General features: G+C 43.2%; 1 protein-coding gene across 5 annotated transcripts in view; it reads right to left on the bottom strand.

Annotated features, from left to right (window-relative positions):
* The window catches only part of SIMC1 (SUMO interacting motifs containing 1), a 103,472-nt gene that overhangs the window by 2,583 nt on the left and 88,061 nt on the right, over window positions 1–12,828 (bottom strand). For all 5 annotated transcript variants that reach the window (XM_031010987.3, XM_063706986.1, XM_063706985.1 and 2 more), the window contains 2 exons: window positions 6,690–6,846; window positions 6,420–6,504 (listed from right to left, as the gene is read on the bottom strand). In XM_031010987.3, the coding sequence (XP_030866847.3) occupies window positions 6,420–6,504; window positions 6,690–6,846 (242 nt within the window). The remainder of the gene's footprint in view (window positions 1–6,419; window positions 6,505–6,689; window positions 6,847–12,828) is intronic.

Raw genomic sequence — 12,828 nt, 5'->3', positions numbered from 1 at the left:
TATGGGCATTCATTATACTATTCTTTCTACTTCTCCGTAGGTCTAAAAATGAAAATAGGAAAACAAAAAGTTATAAAGGTATCTCATCCCAAATCTATAGGCCAGCCCCAATAGATTCTAGAAGTGTGTGGAATTGAGGCAAATGAGCACAAGGTCACATTAGGCAAATGTATTGAGAGAGTTCTGGGGACTTGAAGACTTCCAGTTGCACATAAGTACACTATCATTTCTCAGTCTCCTCATTTATCAAACGGGGATGATGGCACTTTCACTAACAGTTATTAAAAGGACTGAGCTACACTGTATCCAGATTTAGGACACAGAACAAATCATTTTAAGTGGTATATCAGGTTACATTTTAAGCGGTTTATCAGGTTACATTTTCAAGTAATACATTCAATATGTTTTTTCTCAACCTTCAGATAAAATGATGGAAAAGTAAAATCTCTCAAAACTAAAGTCTGTAATCTGTGAAGAAGTACAGTAAGTATACAACAGCATGTTCAAAAAGTCTGGAAACACAGGAAACAAAGCTGCCTTGAGATGGAAGTGCAAGGCTCTTTCAACCTTCAAACAGCACACATTTACTGAGCACCTACTGCATATCAGGAACTGGCTAGAGTCTGGGGACACAGTGGAATTTAGAGCCTTGGGCCCAGTCCTTGTGGACTGATATTCTAGTTGCAGGAAGCCTGATGATAAGTTAGTCGACAATACTGATTATAGTTTGTGGCAAATGCAATCAAATAAATATATCAGATGCTGTGATAAACAGTAACACTGAGGGGAATAAGGGAAGCAGCCCACTCTAGCCACGGAGGGTCTGTGAGCTGAGTATTGACGGATGAGGAGGAAACCATGCAAAGGTCAAAGGGAAAAGCAGTCCATGGAGAACAGCAATAGCAAATGTCCTGAGGAAAAGCATACTTAGAGAACGAGACAGAAAATCAGGGTAGGAAGCCTTCTGCCGTGGTAAGACACAGCAAGAAGTCCTTCCCGGGTGCAGCCCCTCGACCTTGGACTTCCCAGCCTCTGGAACTGGGTGGAAGCACTGGAGATGCATATATCACGTTAATGGCATCCATGGAAGGCAATGAAAATTACATTTGATACTTAAAGTGTTTCAGCTAACATAAGGTAATGACTTTATAAATCGAGAAACTTAAAAAAATCAGAGTAATAAAAGGGAGACAAGTACTAGATGAGATTGGAAGGTAGGGTAGGCCACATTATAATGTGGAGTTTGGCCTTTGAGAGCAAACAGGGTATCTATAGACTTAGAGGGTTGTAAATAGGGAAATATGAGCTGTTTTATTTGAGACTAGTTAGCAATAGTCTTAGGAAGAGCCTTTTTGTAGACTTTGATTTTCTTAAGGCATGTGCCACTCTGAAAAATACAAAAATGATTTTGAAAGAAGTGGAAAAAAAGTTGACTGAATAGGGTGGGACAGGGGAAACTTAGAGGGCAAGCAAGAAGAATGTGGAGTTTATTAAATCATGCAGGAAAGTTAAAGAAGCAAATGTTAGTAGTGCCCATCTCAGCACTGTCTATGGGGGAGGAAACCCTGGCCAGTGGACTTCAGCCCTGCTGGTCTAGTCAACAAGGCCTTGGATTTTATGCTTCGGTAGGGATAAGAGTTGTTATGTCAGAGGTTGCTGATTACTGTATGAGGATATTTAGCATTGAAAAGGGTTTGAGCCATAATGCCTGGCTCAAGATATTTCAGCTGATAATATTGTTAGTAGTTTTGGATCAATACAAGAGTTAGTTATTATTTCATCATCATCATCATCATCATCATCATCATCATCATCATCATCACTATAGGAATCTCCTACCTAATATGTCAAACCTGAGCTCTTCATCTTCCTTGAGATCTTTCTCCATGTCAGTAATGGCAGAACCCTGGGAGTCACCCTTCAGACTCAGTCACTTAAGCCCTGTCAAAGTTATCTTCAAAGTGCTTCTGTCCCATCCACTGCCTTCTCCACTGTCCTTCTGTCCTTGCCACACCCTTGTCACCATTACCCCTCCCCGGCCCCTCTGGCCCTCTGCCAAATGATTCGCTACACATCAGGTAGAGCGTCCTTTAAATTTGCAGATCTGATCATGACACTCCCTTACTTGGAACCAACCACTTTGATGGCTTCACTCTGTTCTTGGAACCAGCTGAATTTCCTTAGCATGGCCAAGATGGCCCTTCGCAACCTCCCCCATGGACTATTCTAGTCTCATTTAGTGTTATTCTCCCCTTACTCACTACATCCTTGCCCTGCTAGCTTGTTCTATGTTCCTTGGACTCACTAAGCATCTTTTTGCCTCAAGGCCCTTGGACATTCAGTTCCTTCTTTCTGGAAAACTCTTGTCTCCCCACTTGCCTGGCTAACACCATTACTTCATGTCTTTTATTTCTTTCTTTTTGAGATGGAGTCTTGCTCTGCCGCCCAGGCTGGAGTGCAGTGGCATGATTTCAGCTCACTGCAACCTCTGCCTCCCAGGGTCAACCAATTCTCCTGCCTCAGCCTCCCAAGCAGTTGGGATTACAGGTACCCACCACCACGCCTGGCTAATTTTTGTATTTTTAGTAGAGATGGGGATTTGCCATGTTGGCCAGGCTGGTCTTGAACTCCTGACCTCAGGTGATCCATCCACTTCAGCATCCCAAAGTGTTAGGATTACAGGGGTGAGCCCTTGCGCCCCACCTACTTAATGTCTTAGATGAGGTATCACTTCTTCAGGGAGGCCTTCCTGGATACCTCCAAAAATAGATTTTGTGCACTTGTACTTCCTTCATAGCATTTACTCTATGTAACTATAGGTTACTTGTATGATTATTCATTTAGGATCAATCTCTCTTCTCCACTAAACAGTAAGCTCTGTGAGGGCAGAGGCCATGCTGGTCTTATTCATTAAGGTTTTCCCAGTGAGCACAGAGGACAGAGAGGACATTCAGTAGATATCTGTTGCCTGGATAAATATATGAATTGAACTGATCCTACCTGCTTCTGCTTTTCTCCCTCCGTGGACAGGGCTCCTTGCAGGGAGACCGTGTGTGTGACTGTCCTCAGAATGACTGTGACTGACTTCTGCAAGCTATGCTGGCCAGATGAGCAGGATTCAGGAAAAGCATGCATTTGTTCATTGAAATATTATATGTTCAAATCCCTAGAATTCATACTCATAAACTCCATGACAGGCAGCACTTTGTAATTTTGCTGAGGCTGAAACTTGAGCCACATGGCTATGCAACTGGGGTGGGGGGGATTGATTCTCTCGGCCAAAGAACAAGAACATGAGCTCAATTGACAGCCCAGAATCCATGTCTCTGACAGACCTGTTTGAATCCTAGCTCTGCATTTGCTTTTCTCTCAGCCTTTGTTTTCCCATCTGTAACAGGGGGTGATACCTTCACAAGGTTTTTGGATTATATAAACCAGTGCAGGTGAATTTACCTAATCTCTTTTCCTTTCTTCCTCCATGCTGAGAGTTCCCCTAAACAAAAGGAAAGCTTGGGCTCTCTAATCCCTTCCCTTCTTCTCCCACTCTTGCAGCTAGACAACTAGTGGAGCTAGACAACTCAGACTGATCTCAAAATGCCCTCAACAACATCCACAGACCACTCGCAGAAGGCAGAGATGAGACGAAGGGCCCTCACAGTAAGATGCTTACTGACTGACAAGGACGCTGACTATTGCAGGGTACCATTCGGCTGTGTTCTTTGCAGGACAATGTTTTCAAACTACTAGTGCTAATTTTCCTCCTTCCTAACTCTTGGACCCCAAAGAAGCTGGAACAAACATTTAAGGATAAAACAGCACTGCAACACACCCCATTTATTCTTGGTCAATATATACTGGTTTGAGGCCTTTCTCTCTCTTATCAAAACATAAAAAATATTCTGTAATAAAAGTAGATTCCGTTTCCACCTTAAGTCATTATTGCCCATGATAGGTGTATTCCCCGGGAATCAAAACAGAAAGGAACAAGAAATGTTCAAGGTGAACTTTAAAACAAGCTGTTAATATTAACCTTTCTGGTAATCTCCCAAATAATTACATAAGCCTCACTGAGGGTAAGAACACATGGAACTTGCCTTCGGGTCTTCGTTTGGAGGAGGACATGCACCTTTCTTTGAGGGTGCTACAAATGCACAAACTGCACAACCACATATCATGCATGGACTGGACAACATACTCTTTTATTTTTTTTGAGACAGAGTCTCACTCTGTCGCCAGGGCTGGAGTGTAGTGGTACGATCTTGGCTCACTGCAACCTCCACCTCCCGGGTTCAAATGATTCTCCTGCCTCAGCCTCCTGAGTAGCTGGGATTACAAGACCCCGCCACTACACCCAGCTAATTTTTTTGTATTTTTAGTAGAGACGGGGTTTCACCATGTTGGTCAGGCTGGCCTCGAACTCCTGACCTTGTGATTCGCCCACCTCGGCCTCCCAAAGTGCTGGGATTACAGGCGTGAGCCACCATGCCTGGCCGACAATGTACTCTTTTAAGTGTTAGTTACAACAGTCTGAAACACAGAGAAGACCCTTAGCCTACCTCTGCCCAGGGACGCAAGAAGACAGATTCAATGAACATTAAACACATTACTTTTTTCACTCATTAATAATCCTTGCAAGTTACATACTATCATCCCCATCCTATAGAAGGAAGAAACTGAGGCCTAGAGACACAGTTAGCTGCCCAACACGGAGTAAATGGTGAAATTCGGATTTAAACTCAGACTTTCTGTCTTAAATCCAGTACTTTTTTTTTTTTTTAAAGTCTCTACAACAGCTTTCTCAATTCCTGGCCTGAGAGGGTCTGAGAGCTATCTTACTTTCCCAAGTGCCACTACTGAGTTAAAATAAACCTAAATATGATCATGGGCAGGTGTATTTCACTTGTATACTTTTTTCCCTCACTATTTGGGAATAAGTTGCAGACACTATGCCCCTCTACCCCTCAATACTTCAGTATGGATTTCCTAAGGCCAAGGACATTTACTATCATAATCCAGTATGATTATCAAAAATAGGGAATTTAATATGGACACAATAATGTTATCTAATCTATTAAAGTTTTACCAATTGTTCGAACAATGTACTACAGCCTTGCCCTGCTAGTTTGTTCTATGTTCCTTGGACTCACACTAAGCAACTTCTTGCTTCAAGGCTCTAGGACATGCTGTTCCTTCTTTCTGGAAAACTCTCGTCTCCCCATTTATGACTTCTTTTCTCCTGTTCAGGATCCAGCCTACGGTCATGCCTTGTATGTAGTATTTATGTGCTTTAGTTTCTTTTAAATGTGGAAGAGTATCTCAGTCTGTCTTTGTTTTTAAAACACTGGCACTTTAAAAAAGTACAGGTCAGTTATTTTATAAAAGATAAACTCAATCTGGTTTTGTCTGAAGTGTCCTGGCCATTGGATCCAGGTCATGAACTTTTGGCAAGAACATTACATACATGATGATGCATCCTTCTCCGTCAATCACATCCAGGAAGAATGCCAGGTTTCTCCCCTAGCAAGTTACTATTTTTCTTCTAGTAATTAATAATTCATCAGTTCTTCAGTTTCCCCACAGGCCTCATTAATCCTTGGCTAATAAAATCATTCTCATTTGAAGCAGCTATTCCATCATTATCCTGGTCAACATTTACCTTCTGAGGGTTACCTGGTCTAACTCTCCTACATCGTCATTGGTCACTGGCTTCACCTGTGACCCAAGCAGCTCTGAAGAGCCACTTTCATAGACTTAGAGTACCTTACATCTTCTGCAAGATGTACATGTTCACCTTGCTCCTGATTTGCTCTGTACTTACATTGTATTGACGGATGTTTACAATGTTTACAATGTCCACAGTCAGTGAGCAAAGATGCTGCAGTGACAGGCCAAGGGAGGATGCCAGGGGTCTTCAGGCATTCCTGAGTCCTTCCTTCTCAGGTTCTGATGACTTCTCTTCCCCCCCCACCCTTGAGACAGGGTCTCACTCTGTTGCCCAGGCTGGAATCCAGTGGCATGATCTTGGCTCACTGCAACCTCTGCCTCCCCGGTTCAAATGATTCTCCTGCTTCAACCTCCTGAGTAGCTGGGAGTACAGACATACACCACCACGCCTGGCTAATTTTTGTATTTTTAGTAGAGACAGGGTTTCACCATGTTGGCCAGGCTGGAGGTTCTGATGACTTCTGCTTACCTACACAACCTTACAACTATGAGGACCATGTACTGTCGGCCATAACAAGAATATGTGAATTCTTTTCACAGTGGTGACTCCGGCTATGTCATTTCTTATCCCTTATAATAAGTTACATACAACCAAGGAACAATGTCAACAAATCAGAATATCCTGTGTAGTTATGACTAATACAAATGTCCATTGAGACCTTCCACTACTCCACTTGTGAACAAATGCTCCTTACCTCTTAAAACATGTTGATAACTGGACAGCAGAAACTGCAGATGCTCAACCAATTCGTCCCAAGTCTGCCACTGGCTTTTATCTGACTGCAGAGATAGTAAAATGGATTGATAATAAATGCCTTCCCCAGTTCAAATTTTTGTACAGTTTTCAATTCACCTTTACAGAATGCTCAAACAGTTGTGTTTTAAGCTAAAATCCCATGGGAAGGGTTTGGGCCTAGAGCAAAGAAAGGTGCTCTAGGCCTGAAATTGGGCAGGAAAAAATGTACCTGACACTTGAGCAGTGACGTAGAATTATTCAGAAAGTAGAGGGCCTGGGCCAGAGACAGAGGCAGGCGGGTGGGTGTCTCACAGCTGTGGAGGAATATGATTTCTAACACTTTGCAGCGCAGAAGGTGGCTTTCCATGGTAGTAAAGAACATTTCTCTGTGTGGAGAAGAGGAAGAGGGAGTTAATCATCACAACGATGCTTCAAAGAACATGAGCCACAATTCACCCTGAATGTACAACATTCGTCCTAAAAAAGACAGTTAAGAAGGAATACCATGGAAGCCCACAGAATCACAAAACCTGTGGACAGGGTAGAAATGGGTTTGCTGGATTAGCAACTGCTAGAATGAGGAAAAAGTCTTTCACATTTGACAAAGACAAGTTTAGGACACATTAAAAATAATTACTACACATTGTAACTATGAAAATTAATCATGAGAATATTTCTGAATGCCAATGATGTGCCAAATACTATTTGGCACAACAAGGAATATTAAGATAAATAAAAGGAACCACTCTCAAAAAGCTGATAGTTGAACAGGGGCAAGGGGTACGCAAAAGGAACTTTAAAAAGTGCAGGGCAAGTGTACTTGTATGCAAAGTGCTAGTGGTGCTCCAGAGATACACAGAAGAGAGCACATTTGGGGACTGGAAGTGGCCTTCCTATGGAGGCAGAAGCACTGGTGAGAGTGGTCTAGGGAGGCAAAAAAGGCTCAACGCAGGAGGTATTTCTCTTTCTTTCTCTTGCTTTCTAATCTCTCTCTCTCTCCCCCTCCCTGCCTCCCTCCCTCTCCCTCACTTCATCCCTCACCCCACCCCTGCCTTTCTGACAGGTCTCACTCTGTCATCCAGGCTGGAGTGCAGTGGTGTGATCATCACACACTGCAGCCTCAATCTCTTGGGCTCAAAGTGATCCTCTGACCTCAGCCTCCCAAGTAGCTGGAACTACAGGAGTGTGCCACTGTCCCTGGCTAATTATTATTTTTTTTGTAGAGATGGGGTCTCACTATGTTGTCAGGGCTGGCCTCAAACTCCTGGGCTCAAGCAATCTTCCCACCCTGGCCTCCCAAAGTGTTGGGATTATAGGCGTGAGCCACTGTGCCTGGCCATAGTATTTTTTTATTTGAAACTATTTTCTCTTCTAATTTTTGTGCCAGGGCTTGCTTTATAATCTGCAGATGGTAAACTCAGAGATCTACAAAGGACAAGGACATAATTTCAATATATGGAACACAGCAGGAACTGTAGGTAGAATTACCTAGAGCAATTCAAATTAAAAATTTAAAAACAAGGCTGGGCGCGGTGGCTCACACCTGTAATCCTAGCACTTTGGGAGGCCGAGGCGGGTGGACCGCCTGAGCTCAGGAGTTCGAGACCAGTCTGGGCAACAACGGTGATACCCTGTCTCTACTAAAACACAAAAAATTAGCCAGGCGTGGTGGTGTGCACCTGTAGTCCCAGCTACTTGGGAGGCTGAGGCAGGAGAATCGCTTGAACCTGGGAGGCCGAGGTTGCAGTGAGCCAAGACTGCACCACTGCAATCCAGCCTGGGCAACACAGCGAGACTCAATCTAAAAAAAAAAAAAAAAAAAAAAGATACAAAGAAAGGCCAACATCTAGATCCAGCGTCAACACAGTAACTGATGTTGGACTTTCCTTTCTGTCATAATCAATGATAAAACCAGAGGAAATATAGAAAACAACCATTTTCAGGCATTAGAGAACTTACTACAAAGGACTGTGATTATTATTATTATTATTATTTTTTTGAGACAGAGTTTCGCTCTTTTGCCCAGGCTGGAGTGAAGTGGCCTGATCTCAGCTCACTGCAACCTCCACCCCCACCCCCCGGGTTCAAGCAATTCTCCTACCTCAGCCTGCTGAGCCGCTGGGATTATAGGCACCCACCACCATGCCCAGCTAATTTTTGTATTTTTAGTAGAGACATGTTTCACCATGTTGGCCAGGCTGGTCTCGAACTCCTGACCTCAGGTGATCCACCCCAACTGCCTCCCAAAATGCTAGGATTATAGGCATGAGCCACTGTGCCCTGCAGGACTGTGATTCTTGAGAGAAGAGAAACAAAGTTGGTAAACATGTACTCCAGATTTCTTGCTGGGGGCACTTTCTAATGAAGGCAGAGGAAGGTGTGGGTCCAAAATAGAAGAGAGGGGGCTTCTTGGGCAGACAAAACAGAGGCTGGAGTTTAGGACAGCTGAGGTGTCTAGAATTTGTGTCAGAGAATAGGGTGCTCAGGAAATGTGTGTAAGGGAACCTGTTGGCACATGTGTAGGGGGAAGCCCCAAAAGCCTGGTGGAGAACAGCTACTGGGGGGTTGCAAGCTGGCTGGGAATTCCGGAGATCTCAGAGTGCTGAAAGATACTGGTGTTTCAAGGAGTCAGTGTGGAGAGATCTCACTGAATATCCTGGACATTCAGTTGAGACCCCAGAAAGATTAAGCCTCAAGAATGTAGCTCCTTAATAAGGGCTGCTGTGGAACCATCCTCACAAATCCTAGAAACAAGCCTCAACAGGAAAAAGCTAATCTGCCAGCAAATTAACTGCCTGCCAGAATAAAAGTCAATACTCTTTAAAGAACGAGAGCAAAATCCAGACTCTCAGCAATGTAGTGCCCACAATGTCCAGAACACAATAAAAATTACCAGACAAGTAAAAAAAGCAGGAAGATGTAATTCATAACCAGGAGCAAATGTCCATAGAAACAGACCAAGAGGTGACATACATGTTGGAATTAGTTGTGAGGGGCTTTTAGACAACTATTATAAATATGTTCAAGATTTTCAAAAGCAAGCAAGTAAATTAAGATGTACATAATCAGTGACTAGATGAAGACTTGCAGCAAAAAGAATAAAAAGGAACCAAATGTTAACTCTAGTTCCAAAAAAAAAAAAACAATAATAGACTTGACAGCAGATTGGGCACTGGGGGAATCAAAAAAATGGATTTTAAAGACTACTGAGAGAGAGAGAGGGAAAACAAAATAAATGAAACTAAACAGCAATAGAAAAAAACAGAGCCTCAGTGATCTGTGGAACAGATCTATATGTACACTTAGATTCCCAGAAGATAATAGAGGTTGGGGCAAAAAAAAATATTAAAAATCTATATTTAGGCCACGTACAGTGGCTCACACCTGTAATCCCAGCACTCTGGGAGGCCAAGGTGGGGGAAATCAACTGAGGTCAGGAGTTCAAGACCAGCCTGGCCAACACGGTGAAACCCCGTCTCTACTAAAAATACAAAAATTAGCTGGGCATGGTGGTGCGCACCTGTCATCTCAGCTACTTGGGAGGGTGAGACAGGAGAATCACTTGAGCCTTGGGAGGCAGAGGTTGCGGTGAGCTTAGATTGCACCACTGGACTCCAGTCTGGGCGACAGAGTGAGACCCTATCTCAAACAAAACACAAGAAAACACCAAAAAAACCCCACAACCTGGATTAATCACCAGGGAATTATGCTGAGTGAAAAAAAGCCAGTCCCAAAAGGTTATATACCAAATGATTCCATTTATATCATTTTCTTTTTCCTTTTATGTTTGAGACGGAGTCTTGCTCCGTCGCCCAGGCTGGAGTGCAGCGGTGCAATCTTGGCTCACTGCAACCTCTGCCTCCTGTGTTCAAGTGATTCTCCTGCCTCAGCCTCCCAAGTAGCTGGGATTACAGGTGTGCGCCACGATGCCAGGCTAATTTTTGTATTTTTAGTAGAGATGGGGTTTTGCTGTGTTGGCCAGGTTGGTCTTGCACTCCTGACATCAAGTGATCTGCCCACCTTGGCCTCCCAAAGTGCTGGGACTATAGGCGTGAGCCATTGTGCCTGGGCCATTTATATCACATTCTTGAAATGACACAAATATAAAAAATGGAAAACAGACTAATGGTTAATGGTTGACAGGGGTTAAGAAAGGGGTTGGGATGGGAGGGAGGTGGGTGTGGCTATAAAAAGGCAAGAAGAGCAATCCTTGAAGTGATGGAAATGTTCTATATCTTGGCTTATGTCAATCACAATATCCTGGTTGTGATACTGTACTATAGTTTTGTAATATATTACCATTGGGGGAAATTGGAAAAAGATTATCTGGGTTGTCTCTGAACTCTTTAATAATTTTAATATTGAATAAAGTTTATATTTATTTTTATCCAATAATATGTAATATTGAATACAATATTTATCTAATACTATTTAATATTTAACATTCCTTAAAATTGCATGTGAATTTACAATTATGTCAAAATAAGATTTTAATCTAAAAATAAACTAAGGCCAGGCACGGTGGCTCATGTCTGTAATCCCAGCACTGTGGGAGGCTGAGGCGGGTGGATAACCTGAGGTCGGGAGTTCGAGACTAGCCTGACCAACACGGAGAAACCCCGTCTCTACTAAAAATGCAAAATTAGCCGGGTCTGGTGGCGCATGCCTGTAATCCCAGCTACTTGGGAGGCTGAGGCAGAAGAATCTCTTGAACCCGGGAGGCGGAGGTTGTGGTGAGCTGAGATCGCGCCATTGCACTCCAGCCTAGGCAACAAAAGCAAAACTCTGTCTCAAAAAACAAGCAAACAAACAAACAAACAAAAAACAAAAAGATTTTAATTTAAAAAAGAGAACTAAAAGCCAACAGGAGAGATAAAATGGAATAATAGAAAATCTTCAATTAAATCCAAAAGCCAGAAGAGGAGGAAAGAACAAACAGGAAACAAATAGTCAGATTACAGGTATAAAACCAATACTTCTATTAAAGAGCAGGAATTTTCAGCTGGCTAAAACAACAAATGCCAACTATATACTGTTTACAATAAACATAACCTTTTTTCTTATCTTTTTGTATTGACAATTTCAGACATACTGAATTGCAAGAATAATGCAAAGTTTGTGTTTGTTTGTTTTTTTTTTTAGACAGTCTTGCTCTGTCGCCCAGGCTGGAGTGCAGTGGCACAATCTTGGCTCACTGCAGCCTCGGCCTCCTGGGTTCAAGCGATTCTCCTGCCTCAGCCTCCCGAGTAGCTGAGATTACAGGCGCCCGCCACCACACCTGGCTAATTTTTGTATTTTTAGTAGAGATGGAGCTTCACCATGCTGGCCAAGCTGGTCTTGAACTCCTGACCTCAGCTGATTCGCCCACCTTGGCCTCACAAAGTGCTAGGATCACAGGCATGAGCCAACTGCATCTGGCCTACCACATCTTCTTTATCCATCTGTCTGTCTGTTTTTCTTTGAATTATCTGAGAGTAAGTTGCAGACATAGGGCTGGGTGCAGTGGCTCATGCCTGCAATCCCAGCACTTTGGGAGGCCAAGGTGGGCGGATCACTTGAGGACAGGAGTTCGAGACCAGCCTGGCCAACATGGTGAAACCCCTTCCCTACTAAAAATATAAAAATTAGCAGGGCATGGTGGGGGCACCTGTAATCCCAGCTACTCAGAAGGCTGAGGCAGGAGAATTGCTTTACATTGCTTTGTCTTTCATGATACTGACTTTTTTTTTTTTTTTTTTTGACGGAGTCTCGCTCTGTCGCCCAGGCTGGAGTGCAGTGGCGCCATCTCGGCTCACTGCAAGCTCCGCCTCCTGGGTTCACGCCATTCTCCTGCCTCAGCCTCCCGAGTAGCTGGGACTACAGGGGCCTGCCACCATGCCTGGCTAATTTTTTGTATTTTTAGTAGAGACAGGGTTTCACTGTGTTAGCCAGGATGGTATTGATCTCCTGACCTCGTGATCCATCCGCCTTGGCCTCCCAAAGTGGATACTGACATTTTTGAAAAGCACATGCCAGTTTTTTTCAAGGAACATCTCTCATTTGACATTAGGCTGAACTTTTCCCATGAATGGATGAAGGTTATACACTATTGGCAGTACTGAAAAAATGGTGTTTTGTTCTCAATGCCTTGTATAAAAAGGCACATGACATCAATTTGTCCCATTGTTGGTGTGAACTTTGATCACTTGACTATGGTAGTGTCTCCATTGTAAAGCTGCTATTTTTCCCTTTGTAATAAATAAGTATCTTGTGGGAACATACTTAGAGACCATGCAAATATCTTGTTACTCCACAATCTTTCACCATGTTAGTATCCATTCACGTCTGAATATTATGATGGTTGCCAAACAGTATTTCTGCCTAATTCA

The sequence above is a fragment of the Gorilla gorilla genome, chromosome 4, assembly GCF_029281585.2.
Source record: "Gorilla gorilla gorilla isolate KB3781 chromosome 4, NHGRI_mGorGor1-v2.1_pri, whole genome shotgun sequence".
NCBI classification, from domain to species: domain Eukaryota; kingdom Metazoa; phylum Chordata; class Mammalia; order Primates; family Hominidae; genus Gorilla; species Gorilla gorilla.
Note: the sequence above shows the minus strand (reverse complement) of the source record. Positions and strands in the feature narration are given on the sequence as shown.